Raw genomic sequence first — 21,406 nt, forward strand, 5'->3', positions numbered from 1 at the left:
CATCTTCCTCCTCAAACCTGGAGTCAGCATTTCCGTGTGAGCAGCTCACCACTTACCTGAACCCCAGACGTGAGGGTTGGCTCTCTTTGGCTCCTCCGCCTCACCTCCCATCCCGGAGGTGACCAGGAGCAGTCCTAGCATTTTGTACATTTACAGCCTTCCCACCTAAACTATTATAATAGTCTCTTACTGTCGTCTTCACCTCGACTTTGACTCCCTCTGATTTACACGTCGGTGTAGTCGGTCACCTGTAATGTGAAGCTGCAGTTTTCAGTCTTCAGCTGCTCCTCATCCCTCCATATTCACACCCAGACTTCACGGGGTGACATTGTTTCGCAGCGTCTCTCTCCATCTCCTCTCACCTTGTGCCCCGCGCAGACCATGCTACTTGTATTTTCCAGAACATCTCAGACTCTTTTATATCTTGTCTTTGCTTACCCTGATTGTTTCCATTTGCCTGTGTTGCCTGTTTAGAGAGTGTTTTCTCATCTTTCAGATCTCAGCCCAAGTGTATAAATTCTTTTCCATATCCTGCTTTTTCCTCTTTCCTGTTAGCAAAAGACCTTAGAAAACGGACTGCCTCTCTGCCTGCTTCCGTTTACCAGAATCGGTCTTCCTCACCTTTGATTTCTCAAGTTACTCTGTACTCTCTGGAATTTGAAGGATACTCGTTAAATATTTTTTGAATGATATATTTTTTGTTGTTTTGAAACACCAATTCATTTCAGTTAATAGTGAAAAAAGTGATTGCATTATTCTGGAATAAAAATCCTTTTAATTACCAATAGTGTAGTTTATTGAAAATTTAAGAAATAATAGCATTAATCTATAAACCCATTAATTTTACACAGTTTCAAGTTAGATTTTATGTAGTCCATTACTCAAGATTATAGAAACACCCAGCAGTCAACCTGAGTTTCAGTATAAGTCACATTTTTTCACTTCCCATTGCCCCATGGAGAAGACAGCAGCAAGCCTGCTAATTGCTCCCTTTTTCCTCCCATCTGCCTCCTTTACCCTTTGCCTGTCCCCATAAGCTTCTCACTCCCAAAGGTCTCCTACAAAATTTCTCCGTTAGTCTTAAGTCCCTAACTTCTTGTCTTCCTTTTAGAGAAGAAGAATGTATCAGTCTAGGTAAACTATGCCTCCAAGGAGTAAGGACAGTCAGAGAATGGATGAAGGCAGCACTTAATTTTTTTTGTGTTCACATGTGTCTTAAGTTTTATGATGACATTTTATGACTTGAATATTTAGGAAGATTGAGCTAAAATTATTAATATAAAAAACCTATGAAGAAAATTTATGTGTCATTAAAGACGGAAACCAATTAAAAATCACCCTGATTTAGAAATTAAAACAGATAAACTCAGGTGACAGTTCATTACAGAGTTCACTGTAAAACCTTGTTTCAAAGTATGCAAATGGAAAATTACATTTATATTAAATGGGGACATTAACATTCAACTTGCATTAATCAGTATTTTTTAAATGTCATTGTCTAAATTGAAGTGCTTTGAAAATTATGCTGCATAAATATAAAATGTTATAGTTATTTCCAAAGGGAATAGTTATTAAATCATACCTAGCGTTAATGTACAGTCAGAGTCTTAACAGTCTGTCACAGTCTGTATAATGATGCCGAGGTATTATCACATCTGTCTGAACTATTAAATGATATTTGTAAATGTGGTAAGAATTTTTCCTTTGACCATTGAATTGTAATGCAATAATATATTGTATTAACTACTCTAAAAATGATTTATGGTCCAACTTAATGTAATAGTACAGACTCATAATACTGAATTGTAAATATAATAGGAATGTGTTAATAAATTAATCCCTGTAAGTATTCTATATTATGCTTAAGATACTACTTGGATGATTTGTATAGTAAAGCCAGTGAAGATCATTGATATGCAACATAGCTTCTTCATGTATTTATTGTATGTATAGACTCTTCCACTGAATTTCTAACTTATATAGCAGTTTTTTCTGTTAGTTACATTAGACACACTCACAGTATTTACCATAGATAAACTTAAATCACTGAATAACTTAAAACTTACAAATCTATTCCTAAATGTACAGAAAATGTACTTATATATTTAAACAGGCCAACTTAAGATTATTATAACTGCAATACTAATCAGATGAAAACTCCACTGGTACTTGGTTATCTCTAGTAATATTTTCATCTGAAGTTGTTCAGGAATAGCTAAAGTTCAAGTAGTAAGAGATATAGAAATTATAGAAGGGAAAACCTTAGGAAATAATTAGGTCATTTGTCAAAATTTTATCTAAAGATGTTCGCTACAGCATTTTTTGTGGTAGCAGAAGTTAAAAGTTGCTTAAATGGTAAACAATAGCGTAATGGCTCATTTTTTTTCAATAATATTAACTGAATCTCTTCTGTTGGCCAAGTATCACTAGGCACTAGGAATGAAACTATGAACAAAGCAGGCAAATTCTCATTGAATTCATATTCTTAGTAAGGACAGGAGGCAGGGAGAGGTCATTAAACAAACAAACAAACAAATGTTTCAGGAAGAAATGTGTTCTACAAAGGATATAAAAAGAGGTAATATGTTAGAGTCATTTACACCAAAAACAAAAGCAACCAAAACAGGTGGGACTACATCAAACTAAAAACCTTCTGCACAGCAAAGGAAACCATCAATAAAATGCAAAGGCAGCCCACTGAATGGGAGAAAATATTTGCATATCATATATCTGATAAGGGGGTAATATCCAAAACATATAAAGATCTCATATGATACAATACCAAATTTAAACAAATGATCTGATTAAAAAATAGGCAGAGGATCGGAATAGACATTTTTCTAAAGAATATTTACAGATGGCCAACAGACACATGAAAAGAAATCTCAGCATCACTCATCACCGGGGAAACGCAAATCAAAACCACACTGAAATATCACCTCATACGTATTAGGATGGCTATTTTCAAAAAGACAAGGAATAACAAATGTCGGGGAGGATGTGGAGAAAAGGGAACCCTTGTGCACTGTTGATGGGAGTGTATATTGGTGCAACCACTGTGGAAAACTCTGTGGAGGTTTCTCAAAAAATTAGAAACAGAACTACCATATGATCTTGCGATTCTACTTTTGAGTGTTTATGTGAAGGAAATGAAAGCACTAATATGAAAGGATACATCCCATTTTCGCTGCAGCATAACTGAGACATGGAAGCAACCCCAGTGTCCATTGGTGGAGGAACGGATAAAGAAAATGTGGTCTATATATGCATACAATGGAATACTATTTAGCGATAAAAAGAAGGAAACCTTGCTATTTGCTACAACATGGATGGATCTTGAGGGCATTATGCTAAGTGAAATATATCAGAGAAAAACAAATACTGTATGATCTCACTTATATGTGGAATCTAAAACAAAACAAAACTGAATTCATAGATTCAGAGAATAGATTGGTGGTTGCCAGAGGTGGGGGTACGGGGGGTGAAATGGGTAAAGGGAGTCAAAAGCTACAAACTTCCAGTTACAAACTAAATGAGTCATGAGGATGCAATGTACAGCATGTTGAATGTAGTTAATAACACTGTATTGTATATTTGAAAGTTGCTCAGTGAGTAGATCTTAAAATCTACCACAAGAAAAAAAATTATAACTGTGTGGTGATTGTTAAGTAGGCTTATGTGATCATTTAGCAATATATGCAAATATCAAATCATTATGTTGTATACCTGAAACTAATATTATATGTCAATCATATCTCAATTTAAAAAAAAGGATAGAATATGGGACAGGTTTTGGGGTGGGGGTGGGTGCATAAATTTATTTAGGTATTGTGGTCAGAAAATACCTTTGTCAAGAGGCATTTTTGAACTGAGACCTGGACAGGAAAGAATAAATAACCATGAGCAAATCGATAGGGAGAGCATTCAAGGCCAAGGGAACAGCAAACATAGGCTTTAAAGCAGAAATAATTGAAATAATTTTGCTGTAATAGAAAAACAGGAAGGTCAGAGTGGACAAGCAAGAATGCTATACCAAATGAGCCTTGCAAATAGCAGAGTTTCATAATGTAGGGCATCGAAGGCCGTGTTGCAATTAGGATTTTACTGCAAGTATATGGTTGAAGAATGAATGGTGTAATAAATAGTTAATATAATAACAGTTTGAAACACTCTTCCATAATACTGTGAAAGGTTCATTATTAAAAGGAAAAGCCAGGTACAACAAAATGGCATGTACTGTATAACCTCAAACATGTTGAAAATGCTAGAAAGAAAAATTCACTGATTAATGGCACATTTACAAAGGAAATAGGAAAATTAGGCTGTTTCTTTTTTTCGCTTACATACAAGACCACAACATAATGCCCCATCCAAGAAGCAATAACAGAAAATGGGTCCAGTGATATTGCTCTGCAGACTTTAGACATCTTAATAATATAATAATGAGCAGTTGGTTTATTTAACCCAATTTTTTTATTGAAGTATAGTTAACAGTCAACGTTATATTAGTTTCAGCTGTACAACATATTGATTCGGCCATTCTCTGCTTTACTCATGGTCATGACGTTAAGTGTCATCAACATCTGTTACCTTACACTGTTTTTACAGTATTACTGTCTATATTCCCTATGCTGGACTTTTCATCTCCATGAATTATTTATTTTATTTATTATTTATTTATTTTATAATAAATTATTTATTTTGTAAGTAAAGCTTGTACCTCTTAATCCCCATCACCTATTTCACCCATCCCCCGCCCACCTCCTCTCTGGCAGCCACCAGTTTGTTCTCTGTAGTTGAGTCTCGTTTTCTGTCTGTTGTTTGTTTTGCTTTTTAGATTCTACATGTAAATGAAATGATATGATATTTGTCTTTCTCTGACTCATTTCACTTAACACGATACCTTCTACCTCCAATCATGTTGTCACAAATGGCAAAATTTCATTCTTTTTTGTGACTGGGTAATATTCCATCACACACACACTACATCTTCTTTATGCATTTATCGATGGGTACTTGAGTTGCTTACATATCTGGACTATTGTAAATAATGCTACAATAGAAAGGGGTGCACATATCTTTCATAGGAGTGTTTTCATTTTCTCTGGGTAAATACCCAGTAGTGGAATTACTAGATTATGTGGTATTTCTATTTTTAATTTTTTGAGGCACTTCCATACTGTTCCCATGGTGGCTGTCCCAATTTACATTCCCACCAATAGTCTTTTTCTCCATATTCTCACCAACACTTGTTATTTCTTGTGTTTTTGATTTTAGCCATTCTGACAGGTATAAGATGATACCTCGTTGTGGTTTCGATTTGCATTTCCCTGCTGATGAGTGATGTTGAGTAATGTTAGCCATGTGTATATTTTCTTTGGAAAATGTCTATTTAGGTCCTCTGCCCATTTTTAATCAGATTATTTGTGAGGTTTTTTGGTATTCATTTTTATAAGTTCTTTATATGTTTTGGATAGTAACTCCTTCCTGGATATGTCATTTGCAAATATCTTCTTCCGTTCCATAGGTTGCCTTTTCATTTTGTGACGGTTTCCTTCACTGTACAAAAGCTTTTTAATTTGGTGTGGTCCCAGTAGTTTATTTTCTTAGCCTAAATTTTTTCATTTAAATCTATTTGAAAAATTACACAAAAAATATCCCCGAACCAAGGGTTTTTCTTCATAAATAGATATAGTTCTAAAAATATAATAAAGCTCTGAATTATTATGTACATTTAAATGTACATTTTTACTTGTTTAAAATTGTTTAATTTCAATTCTCTTATTTTTAAAAACTGATCTTTTTTCCTGCTCATCATCACCTGTCAGAGAAATGCAAATCAAAACTACAATGACATCTCACCTCACACCTGTCAGAATGGCTAAAATAAAAAAAGCACAAGAAAGCGAGCTTGTGGAGAAAAAGGCACCCTCATGCACTGTTGATGGAAGTGCAAACTGGAGCAGCCACTGTGGAAAACAGTATGGAGGTTCCTCAAAAAGTTCAAAATAGAACTACCCTAGGATCTCTGGATCACGCCAATGGGTATTTACCCAAAGAATACAAGGACACTAATTCAAAGGGATGCATGCACCCCTATGATTATAGCAGCATTATTTATAATACCCAAACTATGGAAGCAGCCCTAGTGTCTGTTGATTGATGAATGGGTAGAGAAGAAATATATATACAGTGGAATGTTATTCAGCCATAAGAACGAATGAAATCTTTCCATTTGCAACAACATGGATGGAGCTACAGAGTATAATGCTAAGCAAAATAAGTTAGAAAAAGACATATACCATATGATTTCACACATATTTGGAATTTAAGAAACAAAACAAGTGAAGGGGAAAAATAAGAGAGGAAGAGACAAATCAAGAAATGGACTCAATTATAGAGGATAAGCTGATGGAGGAGAGAAGGGTGGGTAGGTGGGTGAAATAGATGATGGGGGTTACAAAGTGCACTTGGGGTGAGCACTCGGTGATGTAGGGAAGTGTTGGATCACTATATTGTACACCTGAACCTAACAGAACACTATTAGCTAACTGGAACTAAAATAAAAACCTAAAAAAATGATTTCTTTATATTGATTGACTACACTTAACACTTGAAAGTAGACCAAGGCTTGAAATGTGTTCATATCGTGTTATTAGGTTCACTAATTTTCATGTATGTAGCTTTTTAAAAATAATGTGATTATTAATGAAAAGTGTGTTATCTAAAAAGAAGCACTGAAATGTCTTATTTATATATTTTTTTTAGTTGGATCACCGTTATAATGAATTCAAACTTCGTGCAATTATGTCTGAACATAAAAAAACAATCACAGCTATCTCTTGGTGTCCACATAACCCTGATGTGTTTGCAAGTGGCAGTACCGATAATTTAGTGATCATTTGGAATGTTGCAGAACAAAAAGTCATTGCTAAGCTCGACAATACAAAAGGTATATTTGTAACTGGGGTTTATTTTACTAAATGACATTTTTTTATTTTTATTTTTATTTTTTTAGATTTTTAAAATTTATTTGACAGAGAGAGAGACAGCGAGAGAGGGAACACAAGCAGGGGGAGTGGGAGAGGGAGAAGCAGGCTTCCCGCGGAGCAGGGAGCCCGATGCGGGGCTCGGTACCAGGACCCTGGGACCATGACCCGAGCCGAAGGCAGACGTTTAAAAACTGAGCCACCCAGGTGCCCCAACATATTTTATTTTAATAAGCAAATATTTTATTTAAATTAGCTCAGGTTTTAAAGTACTGCTTTTCAAACTTTCCAGTGCAAATCTATGTAAGAAATCTATGTAAGAAATTTCATATCTTGACTCATTGTACATATATATAAAACTGAAACAAAATTTCATGAAATATTTATACTTAGTACACCAATCAGTTAAAAACAGTCAATACCAAATGATTTCATTAATATGTAAATATAACAAAAATTCTCAAAATAAATATATAAATAATTGGTACAATTTTCTTAATGAGACAATTGGTCTAGCCTGTTCATTACTCTATTCCAGTCTGAAACATACACTGACAGTGTTACGCATGTAATCAGGGCCCTGCTGAGTTGGTTTCTCTCCTTTATTTTTAACTGGGTCAAGATAGAAGTCCTAGTTCACACAAGTAGGTCTTAGTGAATTGAATATTATTACACTCTTTCTAGCTAACCTCTTACCCCATGATAATGATGAAGGTACCGTTTTTCTGTGTTAGATGTCGCAATAATTCAGTCCCTTTTTTTTAAAGATTTATTTATTTATTTATTCATGAGAGACAGAGAGAGAGAGAGAAGGAGAGGGAGAAGCGGGCTCCCCGCTATGCGGGACTCAATCCCGGGACCCCTGGATCATGACCTGAGCCGAAGACAGACACTCAACCATCTGAGCCACCCAGGTGCCCAGTTCAGTCCCTTTTTTTAGTGCCAGGGGTGTCTCAGTTATTAATTACGATTTTACGAGCTCCTGCTGGATGTGTTTTTCATGGGCAGTTGTTCCTATAACAATTACTGGTTATAACTTTGAGACAGAACGCTAAGATGTGACAGTCTCGCTAACTTTATTTTGTTCAGTTTCTTTATAATGTTCTTTTCAGTATGTAGCAACAATATTGAGAATTCATAGGCAATTATATGTCAGTCTTGCTTCCCAGATAATAATAATGCCTTTTGGAACCTTTGGATATGCTCAGTATACTTAGTATATTTCTTTTTCCTTGTCTTTTCAAGTTTAGGTCATTAGGAATGTTGAAAATACCAGTAAAATAAACCAATTTTGTTATATAACTTTCATCTTAAAAAAAAACATTTGCCAAACAAGGTTAATTTTTCAACTAGAAAAATGTGAATCTTATTCCCAAGCTCATATAACCTGCTGCTTATTTTCACTTGCAACAACCACTGAGCTTCAGTATTAGTGTGTAGTTTACTCCAATCTCTGAGCAAAAATTTTTTTAAAGTCAACTTTATTCAGTGAGCTTCCATTAATGTAATGGTTTTCCTTAAGGTTTTCAATACATCAATGAGAAAAAGCCAAAATACTTTTGGTACAAGGCTTTGTGATGTGTAAACAGCAATTGATAGCCTCAACCAAGATTTTTCATGTTTTTCTAGTCATACCTGTTTCTCTACCAATCACAAATCCTACAGGTTTTTCCATTATTGCTTTTAACAGTCAATAGTACATTTTCTCAATACTTTATATTCAGCTTTATGTGAAATTAATTTTAGGTAACACAGTAAATACTCCTTAAATGCTACATGATATCCTTGTTCTTACGAAGTTGTCACACAAAATCTATACTAGACTATAACTGCATAGTAACATTTTCTAAAAGTTATGGTAGGTACAGATTAGACAGTATATTATTGTGTTATCACCTAGTTTATCAACTGATTTGTCATCAAACACCATATGCATCACATCTTTTCATAATGGAAGAGTTTTTTATTCATTAGCTGTGTGCACCATAGCTTTTTTTGCCGCAGAGGATACAATTAGATAAGTCTTTTTCATTCGCTGAATCATTGAACATTATATCAAAAACTAATGATGTACTATACATTGGCTAATTGAATTTAAATTAAAAAATAGCTAAATCCTAAAAAAGGCTTTTTCATTAGCATTTGTAGAATTATTAAATAATTATGCTAACAGTTTTGATCACTTTTACATATTTTTCCTCTCCTTATGTATTTTCCTTTCCTTTGAAAATTTTCAGAGGCTTCACAATAAGTTCCTCATGCCATTTCTAAATATCTTCTTAATTTGAAAATTGAAAGCTATATTTGCAAAAAAAATTACAAATATTTTGGTTATTTTCATTGTAAGTAATTCCCTTTGAAATGTCTTAGATTCTGTTTCTTCTTTTCAGAATCCAGCTTAAGCAAAGCAGAAATTTGCATTTAGTCAACCTTTTTTAAAAATCAATATTAGAACTTGAACTTGCCTCTGTATTTTATATTTCATTATTCTGTTTTCTACAGTAATAAAAATTTTATTTAAAACAAGTATTTGTTTAAATGTAAAATGTTAAAATTATAAGGTTGAAAAATATCACACTTGATAATATCCTTTCAGAAAAAACACCCCAAAACATTGTTCCCAATGGATAATAGTACTACCTACCCATCTTACAATATTTTGGGGAGAATTAAATGAGTTGATATTTTATAGAGTTCTTAGAAGTACTTAGAAATAATAAACCATTCTAGAAGGCTTTTCTGTTTCAACTATATGACATTGTTTCTGGTCCCTTCTCTTCCTTGCTGCCTCTCTGGAAACATGCATCAGAGAGCCCGCGTTCTAGTGGCTTTCTTCAGGTGTGCGATGGTAGTTTGACCCATTCAGGGTATCTCATCCCTTATTGGGAAATTCTACTTCTGTTAATGTATTCTAAAACCACACATTTTTTTAAAGTTTTTTTTTTTTATTTATTTGACAGAGACATAGAGAGCATAAGTAGGCAGAACGGCAGGCGGAGGCAGAGGGAGAAGCAGGCTCCCCGCTGAGCAGGGAGCTCTATGCGGGGCTTGATCCCAGGACCCTGGGATCATGACCCGAGCCGAAGGCAGCAGCTTAACCGACTGAGCCACCCAGGTGCCCACCACATCAGCTTTTTATTGGTCTTATTCATGGACTCATTCATTCCTTCTGTAAATATTTATGGAGTTACCATTTTATGTCAGGCCCTGAACTAGGCATTAGGCTTCTGGTTTCTGCCTCTTGGAGCATTAAGGACACAAATTGAATGTACTGTCAATGAACAACTTTCAACTCTGTATCTTTGTTTATAGCACTTCCTCTTCCTGGGAAATACTACTTATCCCATACGTTAAACTCTGCTGCTTCCTCAAAGTATAATTCAAATCCAGCTTCTTTCCAGGACAGTTGCCCAACAGTTCACAAACCTTTCTGTATGTCACAATCATTTGGAAAACCTTGTTTTTGTTTTTAAGATTTTATTTATTTGACAGAGAGAGAGCACGAGCACAAGAAGGGGAAGCAGGAAGAGGGAGAGGCAGGCTCCCCGCTGAGTAAAGAGCCTGATGAGGGGCTCGATCCCAGGACCCCGGGATCATGACCTGAGCCGAAGGCAGAGGCCTAACCAACTGAGCCACCCAGGCGCTCCTGGAAAACCTTGTTACAAATAGATTCCTGGGCCCTAATTCCATATGATCTGATATGCATATTCAGTTTGCTGATTCTGATGCGTTTGTTTAAAGTATCTGTGTTGGGAGATTCATAATCTCTGTCTTGAGTTATAAATTTACCATGACACTTATTTTATATATGATTTATTTGATCACAGTAATAGTGAGGGGAATACAATTAACTTTTGTATGTCTTCTATAGTTTAAAAGGGTCTTTTACATGCATTATTATATTTCCTTTCTTAATATTCATGTGGAATATGTGTTCAGCCACTTTTGGTTATATCCATTTTATAGATGAGAAGACAGGTTTAAGAGATAAAATTACTTGTTTAGTTCATCTGAAGCAGCACTAAGATTTGAATCTAAACCCTGATAAAACATAGATTGTAGCATTAATTTTACTGTTATTAAACCCCTTTAGTTGCATTTAACTTTTCATTTATATAATCCTTAGCTTCCCAAGATATTATATTTATATCTTATATTTAAGATCCTTTAAAGCAGGAATTGTATACCATATTAACTTGTATACTGAGAATGCCTACGAGTCTACACAAAAACTCAGTAAGAATTTATTGCTTTACTATGTAGTTTCTTTTTTTTTTTTTAAACTATTTATTTGAGAGAGAGAGAGAGAGAGAGAAACAGCATGAGAGGGGAGAAGGTCAGAGGGAGAAGCAGGCTCCCTGCTGAGCCGGGAGCCCAATGTGGGACTCGATCCCAGGACTCCGGGATCATGACCTGAGCCGAAGGCAGTCGCTTAACCAACTGAGCCACCCAGGCGCCCTACTATGTAGTTTCTGAAAGAAAAAACTGTGTAAATGTCTGCATCTATGAAGCATATTATGATAATTAGTAGTTTTAAACCTAATGAGGTACTTTTCCTTTCATTATGGAAGCACCCTACATATGTTGCCTGTAGTCTTTAGGGTCACTTTATAAGTCCGACTCCCAGCTAGGAAGGTAGTAATATTTTTTTAAATGACAAGCCTGTTCTTTAAGTTGCTTTAGAAATGTGCAGTGGAAATACTATTTAATGGTATATCTTCTTTCTCATGGCTCTATTACGTATCTGTATTTTATTTCTTCTAGGGATGCCTGCCTCTCTTAGCTGGTGCTGGAATGCAGGTGACGCCGTGGCATTTGTTTCCCACAGAGGACCACTATTCATTTGGACCGTCTCAGGCCCAGAGAGTGGGGTGACTGTGCACAAGGAAGCACATGGCTTCTTGTCTGATATCTCTATATTCAGATGGCACACCCAGAAAAAGGGAAAAGTTGTATTTGGTCATATTGATGGAAGTCTGTCAATTTTTCAGCCAGGTAAGAATTTAATTTAGTCAAGTTTCTTTTTCTTACCTTATGTAATTTCTTGTTTACACAGCATACAGCCAAAGGTCACAGTATTTTAATTTTAAAATAATAGTTGTGCAAATAATATCCAGCACCATGAAGTAAGTTTTATTGTAATGTATTTAACTCAGCTGTGCAGATTGTACTTTGAGTTAACCCAAATCCAGTCATTTGCCCCATATTTTTACTTTAAGTCAATTGTTTATTTCTGTACATTTACCCAGAAAATGACCTGAATGAATAAGGACATACAGCAGAGGAATATGATGACTTACTAATACTACTCAAAAATATTTTCCCACCTGCTTGTAAAATACCATTGTGATGCCATAGGTCCTTAGCAAAGACTTTGAACTTGAGATAGAAAGGAACAATAAATCTTTGGATTCTTCCATCAGTTAATTAATCTAGCTGAAAGAACGGGTCTGAGGAACTAATTTATGTTTATTTTTTCAATTTAAACAATGATAAAATGTGTAATGGGGAAATCTGAAAATTACCAGAATAGCTCTCCACTCAAAAGTAGTATGGCTACCGTTTGAAAAACATGCTTTTAGCCATCTGGCATCTGGGTTGATGTATGTGACTCCTGACTTGCTAGATAGATGGATAAAAGTGCTTTTTAGGACTAAGATCACTACTTTCACAAAATGTGTCACATCCAATTTATCTGAAACTAATAGAAGAAAAAAGAAATTGAAGTTGAACAAAAGAAATTATAAAAATTTGAATAAATATTTCTTTCTAACATTAAAAAATGATATATATGATAATTATATTATGTGGAATTTCAGAAACAAGGCAGAGGATCTTAGGGGAAGAGAGGAAAAAATGAAACAAGTTGAAACCAGAGACTGAGACAAACCTTAAGAGACTCTTAATCTCAGGGAACAAACTGAGGGTTGCTGGAGTGGTGGGGGGTAGGAGGGAAGGGGTGGCTGGTGATGGACACTGGGGAGGGTATGTGCTATGGTGAGCGCTGTGAATTGTGTAAGACTGATGAATCACAGACCTGTACCCCTGAAACAAATAACACATTATATGTTAATTTAAAAAATATGTCAAAGGTGATGGGATATCACTCCCTGATTATATTATGTAGTAAAGATGAAGAGATTTTTTTCAGATGTAAAAATAAAATGATATATAAAACACTGATATTTTGGTGCCATTTTATCTCAAATACCTTTCAAACAGGATCTACTGTTTTACTTCTTAAAGAAAGATAATAATTAGACTTCTTTGCCACCTCCCCTCTGCTCTTTGCACATATACCTGTTGCTCCTTCTGGTTATACTAATGCAACCTGGGGAGAGTTTTATCTGTTTGTTTTAAGTTGGAGTGGGGAGGGATCTGTGCTTGTTTTCCACTTCATTTGGATTTGTTGTCTCAGACACCTCCACCCAATCGGTTCTGTCCTCTGCATTGGAAGAAAATTCTGTAAAGTTGGTCATTAGGCTCATGGTTAAGTGACCTCATTCACAGACTTTCTCTGTTTGATCTGGTGCATACCACTTCTTTTCCCTCCTGAGCTCTTGATCGACAGCAGTCTTCCCCAGTCCCGGGGGGGGGGGGGAATTTAGGGACAGTCAGGATGGCTGTGTGCTGTGTGGTCCCTCCTCTGGAGGAGGGGGAGGAACCAACCTCCTCTCTGCGGTCTGGGGGTGTAACCAGATCTTGTTAGGGACTCCCCACTACTCCCCAGCCAGCCTGCACCCTGAGGTTTCATAAGGATTGTGATACTTTATTTTTGAGGTGTCTGTGTGCTGCTGAGCTCTCAAGAGGATAATGAGTGTGCACTTACTTTGGTCCAAATTTCATTCTAGATATTATTCATATTTCATAATTTGTCACTGTGACCATCTCTTTTTCATTGACTATGGCTTTCTTTTTTTGCTTTATTATTATTAGGCATTTTTTAAGTAGGTATTTTTGAATGTGTTAAGTCCTAAGACATTGAGACATTGTATCATATATCTAAAATATAAAACATTGAGACATTTTATGCTTATTCTGGCATTGAAAGGATAGGGAGGCATAAAGACCTCCTTTGCCCTCCCTTTTGTGGGTTTAAGTCAGAGTGGAATGTATAATATTTCAACATCTGGCCTGTGACTTCCAGAAGAGGCCATCATTTTCCCATAACTCATCTTCCAGTTATTAAATGAAGTAGTTTGTGCATCTCTACCTGTATCATCAAGTGTTATTTTTCTGGACCCACACATGGATTCATTTACTAGGGCTTACCCTAACAAAGTTCCACATACTGGGTGGCTTAGATCAACAGATGTGCTGTCTTGCAGTTCTAGAGACCAGAAATACGAAATCAAGGTGTCAGCAAGGCCCTCTGAAGGCAACAGACCTGTCTCTTAGCTTCTGGTCATTCCTTAGCTTGTGGCAGCCTAGCATCAGTTTTCACATGGCATTCTCCCTGTGTACATGCAGGTCTCTGTGTCCAAATTTCTCTTTTTTATAAGGACAGTCATGCTGGATTATGGTTCACTCTCATGATGTCATCTTAATTTATCATCTGCAAATACCCTATTTCCAAATAAAGTCACATTCACAGATCCTTGGAGGTTGGGACTTCAACATCTTTTGGGGGAATACAATTCAACCCATAACAACCCCGTACAGACTTGTTGGCCTCATTTATTCCATAGGATGTTTAGCAATGAATATATACAAAACATTAGGAAAGGTATAATCCTGCCATGTATTTTCCTTTTGCATATACATGAGCTAACGGGTCATAAAGGAAATACTACTTTTTATTCTGATGTTACATTCTGCATTGTGAGTTTGAAGCTTTGAGACTGTTAGCATTAATACTGATGTTATACTTTTTACTTTTCCTAAGGAGTGGTCACCTTTAAATTAATGACTTATTGGCACAACAGATTATTCTATCTCTATGTAACAAGATAGAATTTATATCCTCCAGGTTCTTGCAGGAGACTAAGACCTCAAGCTCTCTGCTGTCTGGTCTTTATCTCTCTAGAGAAAAAAAGGAAATATTCACGGAGGTGATGTTGCTGGCTTTCACCACTTTATTCTATATGTATTGGATTTTCATGTAAAAATTCACAAATAGAGGATTCTAGAGCCAAATTCATTAGAAAACTGCTCTAGCTATTTAAAATTATAGTTTTGGACAAAGCTAGGTCATCAGAAATTTTTTTTATCTTCATAATAGAAATGTTTTCATTGAATTGACTTTTGTGTTATTCCAAGGATGTGCATTAGTCAAATTTGCATGGTTTTATTTTAGAAATGTTGATGATATTCCCTGTGTAATACTGCGTTCCCTTTTTGAAAACACACGGGAGACCTGTATTTTTGGTCTCAGTTCTGGGAAAAGTGTTTCTCCTGAGCACATTTTTTTTTTTGTCTTTTTGTTTTATTTTTTTCCCATGGACACGGTGAGTTATGTAACCTTTCATGATTTTTTTCTTCTTTGCTTTGGCCACTGGTTTCAAAATCAAAATTTGAATAGCTATGTGGATTATATGCTACCTCATTATTTCATTTTAATTTATTTTTTATTTTTTTCATTATTTCATTTTTAAACCCCAATTTTCCCTTGCCCTGGTTTTTGGTTATGTTTTTTTGGTTTGGTTTTTTGTTTTAAATTTTATTTGTTTATTTAAAAGAGAGAGCAGATAGAGAATGCATAGAAGGTGGGGAGGGGCAAAGGGTGAGGGAGAAGCAGACACCCCGCTGAGCAGGGAGCCTGATGTGGGACTCGTTCCATGACCCCAGGATCACGACCTGAGCCAAAGGCAGACCTTAACCAACTGAGCCACCCAGGCGCCCCTAGTTTTTGTTTTTTATGCAGAAATTATCAACCTTACCTTCTTATTGACTTATTCTTCTCAAATGCTTCTGTTGTATCTGACAACACAAGTTGCCTGATATTTGTATAATAAAATAGAGGCGCCTCTCTCTCTCACTATGTCTGTCTGTCTCTCTCAAATAAATAAAATCTAAAAAATTTTTTTTCAAAAGAAAAAATAAAATAGAACATAAATAAAAATAAATAATATAAAATAATGAAAGTATTATCAGCTGTTCTAATGGTTGGCTGTAAAACTTTATAGATTAGTTTTCTATTTTTTATAATAAAAATGTTGGTACTAGACAGAACAGAAAACAGTGACTGTAATTCATAATCATTTTGACAAAGCATGGGCTTTCAAGCAACATGATTTAGATACCATAGCATTTGCACTGCAGATTTTCCCACGTTTGTGTTGGTGTTGTTTTTATTTTTTTTCACATTCTGGGATATTTTTCATAAACCACTGATGTTAACTGGCACATGCAAATATCTGAAAATTACTTAAGAAATAGCTTTAGTGTAACTTAGGTTGATCATTTTTCTGTCTCTGACTTGTAATGATTTGCTATATTAATATTACTGTTTGATAGATCAAATAGCAATTTAGCAGATGCTTATTTTGGGAAGGAAGAAGCAAACTTTTCTCGATGAGGATTTCAAAAATTGGATAAAGCCAAATAAAAGAAACATCACATGTACCTTCTATGATTTTACATGCAAAAATTCTAAATAAAATGTAAGATCAACATCATAAAGAATAACGTATTCTGACAAATTTAATTCCAACCCAGAAACTGTAAGGTTTTCAGTTCATTTTATAAGTACCTTATATATCCAAGGAAATTTATTTTTTTGCTTTTATAATCTGATATGTTGGACAACAGTAAGTCATGGTGATATTACAGAAGGAGCCATGGTCTCTGTCAGTTGGGTTATTGTTTCATAAACACTTCTGGTGGCGTTTATAATCTGCAGGAGGAGCTGGTTCTGTGAAGACTGTGGTGTCTGAACACCGCTGTTTTGCTGCCTTTCCTCGGAGTGGGAGGCCAGCTAATTGGAGCCCCGTGTAATGTATCAGCAGAAGCATTTTTTTCCCCATTGCCAGTTGTGTCTAAATTTGGAAGGAACAAGAGGGTTGTTTGATAATCCTTCGCTTCATTTAATTCCACATGTTTTATGTCCCCATTTTTCTGGCCGCCTTATTTGTACTGGTTGTCGGGAGTGAGTTATACTTATGAGCACTGCTGTGATGCATGCGGAAGGGGGGACCGTAAATATTGACATGCTGCTTATAACAGGCCTCGCTGTTCTTAGCACTTGAAGTGACTAACTCACTCTTTTACAAAACTCTACGAGCTAAGTATTGTTATGTTCTTCATTATACAAATAAAACACTGAGCCCACAAAGATTCAGCGTCTTGTCCAAGAGCACACAGCTAGTTGGTGGTGGAACGAGGCTGTGCAACCAGGCAGTTGGCTGCAAAGTCTGTGCTTTTGACCACAACAGGATGTTCCTCTTGGTAAGCACTTCCCTATCCCCACACTGCTGCAGCTCGGTGGAAATTGTAGTTGATGACATGATCATGGGTATTGTTTATGTGCGTCTTTTTCTTTTGGCATTTCAGTAACAAATAAGAGAAACGTTTAGGGCACCAGAGATGGCCAGAGCAGTTCAGTCTGACTTTCATGTCGTCCCCCTGCACTCCTGTGTCACTTAGGACGTCTGCACACAAAGGCCAAATCTCTGTTCCCAGTACTCTCAGAGACCAGGGCTGTGCAAAGAGGAAATTAATACAACCTCAGTTGTTGATTTTCTTTTGAGCATTTTGTTTAAAATCTTTTTCTTTATATTTTAATAGGTAATAAAAGTCAGAAACATGTTCTGAGACCTGAATCTCTTGAAGGGACAGATGAGGAAGATCCAGTGACAGCCCTGGAATGGGACCCGCTGTCTACTGATTATCTCCTTGTGGCTAATATGCATTTTGGAATTCGCCTGCTAGATTCGGAATCACTTTATTGCATAACAACATTTAATTTTCCCAGTGCAGCAGCTTCTGTTCAGTGCTTGGCCTGGGTTCCCAGTGCTCCTGGGATGTTTGTAACTGGGGGTAAGTTTACCCTATTCCCCAAAGTTTTAAATACGTGTTTATTCTCTGAGTCAGGGAAGTTATAGTCTTTTATTGGTTAATTTTGTATAAAATGTATTAATACCCAATACTATCATTTATTATAGTAAATGCCTAATTTACTTTTATTTATACTGTATGTCATTAACATAATGACAAATAAATATGAAATTAAGTCCCAGTTTTCCAGGTTTCTGGTTATAAATTGGACTGTATTCTGTATGTGCACACACGTGCTCAGGTTTTTGTGTTTGTGTGTAGAAGACAGAGATAACTCAGTTTCAGTCATGGAAGGATGACGGTAAAAGTACTAACTAGAACAACAGTTGATCTAGATGGGAGCTCTTTTAGCCTCGCTGATAGTTTGGACAGTCAGTGACCATGAGTACCTAGATAGACCAGGGCCTTTTCAATCTAAATTGGAAATGAAAGTGGGGTGTATCATCATGGCTTGAAAGGAAGCTCCTTCTTGGTTTCCCAGTCATGAGACGATTAGTAAAACTAAGAACTGGCAGGGGATGGGAAGATAAGGGCCCTTAAGCGAGTAATTAGAAATTAAATAACTCCTTCTACTGGTTTCTTAGGATGCAAGAGAGAGGTCTCTGAAAAACTGAGTACTTTCAGCTACTGTATAAATACTTCCCGTGTTTGCTTCATTTGAAATAACAGAGTCTTTATCCTCACAACTGTCTTGAAGAAATTCTTTACTTCTTTAAGCGCTTACATTAGGCATGGATGTAGATGGAGTCCTACATATCTTAATTGCCTGTCATTTTGTACGATATAGTTAGTGACAGGCATGAACATTTAAAATATATTATCATTATTCCTGAGTTAAAATTCACATGCCATAAAACTCAGCATTTTGTTTTTGCTTTTTAAAGATTTTATTAGAGAGAGCACAAGTAGGGGGAGTGGCAGGCAGAGGCAGAGGGAGAAGCAGGCTCCCCGCAGAGCAGGGGGAGCCTGATGCGGGGCTCGATCACAGGACCCTGGGACCATGACCTGAGCCGAAGGCAGACGCTTGACGACTGAGCCACCCGGGCGCCCAAAACTTTGAAGCATATGGTTCAGTGGTGTCTGTAGTCACAAAGGTGTACAGCCGTCACCATGACCTCACGGTGGGACATTTTGTCATGCCCCCCGTAGACTCGGCAGCTGGTAGCAGTCACTCTTCACGAACCGCTCTCCACGGCCCCAGGCACACACGTGTGTGTATTTAACTGCTAACCTACATTCTATTTCTGTGGATGTACCTAGGTTGGATGTTCCATAGAAATGAAATCATTCAGTCCAGGTGTCTGACCGTAAAGTTTTCAAGGTTCATCCATGTTGTAGTGTGTATGACTATTTCATTCCTTTTTATGGGTGAATAATACTGCATTGTATGGATATGCCAGATTTTGTTTATCCACTTAACAGTTGACAGACATTTACCTTGTTTCCACTTTTTTGGCTTTTTTGCTATTGGAATAATGCTGTGCTGAATGTCGGTGTAGAGGTTTTTGTGTGGACATAATGTTTATCATTCTGTTGGGTATATGTGTAGGCGTATAGATGCTGAGTCATATGGTAACTGTTTAATCACTGGAGGAACTGCCAGAATGTTTCCCAAAGCAGCTTCTATATAATAGGTGGGATTTTCAGGAAGTGGGGGAGCTTTCTAGTTGGTCTTTTGGTATGTCAGGCAGTCCTGGTTGCAGGTGAGCAAAGGGGCAGTTTACGTACATTTCAAAAGACAAAATATTATTTAATGTTAGAGGTGGAAAGTTTTTTGTAGTTGGCTTCCCTAGAGCAAGGGTGTCAGTGGGGTGCTTTTTTTGTGATCAAACTCTAATAATGACCTTTGTAGGGGAAAGCTGCCAAAGCAGGCAGTTGTTCATCCTAGGAAAGGATTTGGAACAGAAAAAAAGCAAAATAAGCCAAACATTTAAAGGATGAGTAGTATTTCACCTGTTTCTTTGGGTTATTTTACGATATTGTTTGAAGAATGTCAGTAAGTGATGCTAAAAATCTTGCAAGTTAGGGGCATCTGGGTGGCTCAGTCATTAAGCGTCTGCCTTCAGCTCAGGTCATGATCCCAGGGTCCTGGGATCGAGCCCCGCGTCTGGCTCCCTGCTTGGCGGGAGGCCTGCTTCTCCCTCTCCCCTCCCCCTGCTTGTGTTCCCTCTCTTGCTGTGTCTCGCTCTGTCAAATAAATAAATAAAAAAATCTTTAAAAAATAAAAAAATAAAAATCTTGCAAGTTAAAGTTTTTGTTACTACTTTTATGTCTGGGCATTTTATGTTTCAAATAAAACTAGTTAATATAATGCTTTTTTCTTGATCTGACTAGATTCTCAAGTGGGGGTTTTGCGCATTTGGAATGTTTCAAGAACAACACCTATTGATAATTTTAAATTAAAGAAAACAGGGTTTCACTGCTTACATGTACTTAATTCTCCTCCAAGAAAAAAGTGTAAGTAAAAAATCATCAAAATTTAATATTTTAAAATGTCAGATTTACTGGTATCAAATAAAATGACTGATATAATGATATAAACATACCAACTGAACATAGTGAAAAAAATTTACAATGTATGTTAACCTACTGGAAATTAAATAAAATCTTTAAAAGAAAAGGAAAAAAAAATAAACATACCAAATACTATATGCTACTGAAAAGCAGATTTTAAAAAATGGCCTTTGACAATATGTGAACTAAAGAGCTCTCAAGGCCACATAATATCTAATATTACTAGGTTGAAAATATTTAGAGCCAAGTTACATTTTTAAAATGCTAATAAAGGAGGATATTAAGATAATTTCAAATTATCTACATGGGGAAAGTGAAGCAATGATTTTGGTGAAAATAAGAAATATCAAGAGTAATAGATCAAATAAAATTGATCTGAACTAGGAGACTTTATGTTTTAAGTGTGGCTCCTTTACAATCTGGAGGGTTTATAACAAAGTTGAAATAACCTAAATATTTGAAATGTAGGATCTGGAACATATATTCCATGGTTGAATACCAGGTGTCACTGATTAGTAGTTGCTATTTTGGATATTCTTTATTTTTGTCTACTTTTCTGATTACCTTTTATTGCTTCTCTAATCAAGAAAAAAATAATAAAATACACTTAAGCAATAAAGGAAAGACTCTGGAATTTGGGGGGAGGTTTAGAATTTGAATTTTTCTTAAACATGAGAGAAAGAGATTGGCTTCCTAGTAAGCCAGTCATGATTACTCCGTGTGGCTGGTAGTGCTTTCATTTTTGTGTGGATCATAGAAAAACACGGGGTAGGGGACTTAGTGATTGAGCAATCAAGAGTTACTCCTCCTTACTCACTACTGTTTATCTTTATAATATACTAAATAATTAGCAAGAGCTATTCATTTTTTTATCGTCTAGTGTCTATTTTTTTATTTTATTTTTTTCT

At 36.0% G+C, this 21,406-nt stretch overlaps 1 protein-coding gene across 6 annotated transcripts in view; it reads left to right on the plus strand.

Annotated features, from left to right (window-relative positions):
• Positions 1 to 21,406, plus strand: part of WDR17 (WD repeat domain 17) — a 111,947-nt gene that overhangs the window by 39,489 nt on the left and 51,052 nt on the right. For 4 of the 6 annotated variants that reach the window (XM_073902275.1, XM_073902272.1, XM_025886306.2 and 1 more), the window contains 4 exons: positions 6,769 to 6,952; positions 11,754 to 11,984; positions 17,715 to 17,966; positions 20,319 to 20,441. In XM_073902275.1, coding sequence (XP_073758376.1) covers positions 6,769 to 6,952; positions 11,754 to 11,984; positions 17,715 to 17,966; positions 20,319 to 20,441 — 790 coding nt within the window. The remainder of the gene's footprint in view (positions 1 to 6,768; positions 6,953 to 11,753; positions 11,985 to 17,714; positions 17,967 to 20,318; positions 20,442 to 21,406) is intronic. The other 2 variants (XM_073902276.1, XM_073902277.1) reach the window with 2 other exon arrangements.

Source organism: Callorhinus ursinus, unplaced genomic scaffold, assembly GCF_003265705.2.
Source record: "Callorhinus ursinus isolate GAN/ISIS: 27379988/994484 unplaced genomic scaffold, GSC_fseal_2.0 scaffold17, whole genome shotgun sequence".
NCBI lineage: Eukaryota > Metazoa > Chordata > Mammalia > Carnivora > Otariidae > Callorhinus > Callorhinus ursinus.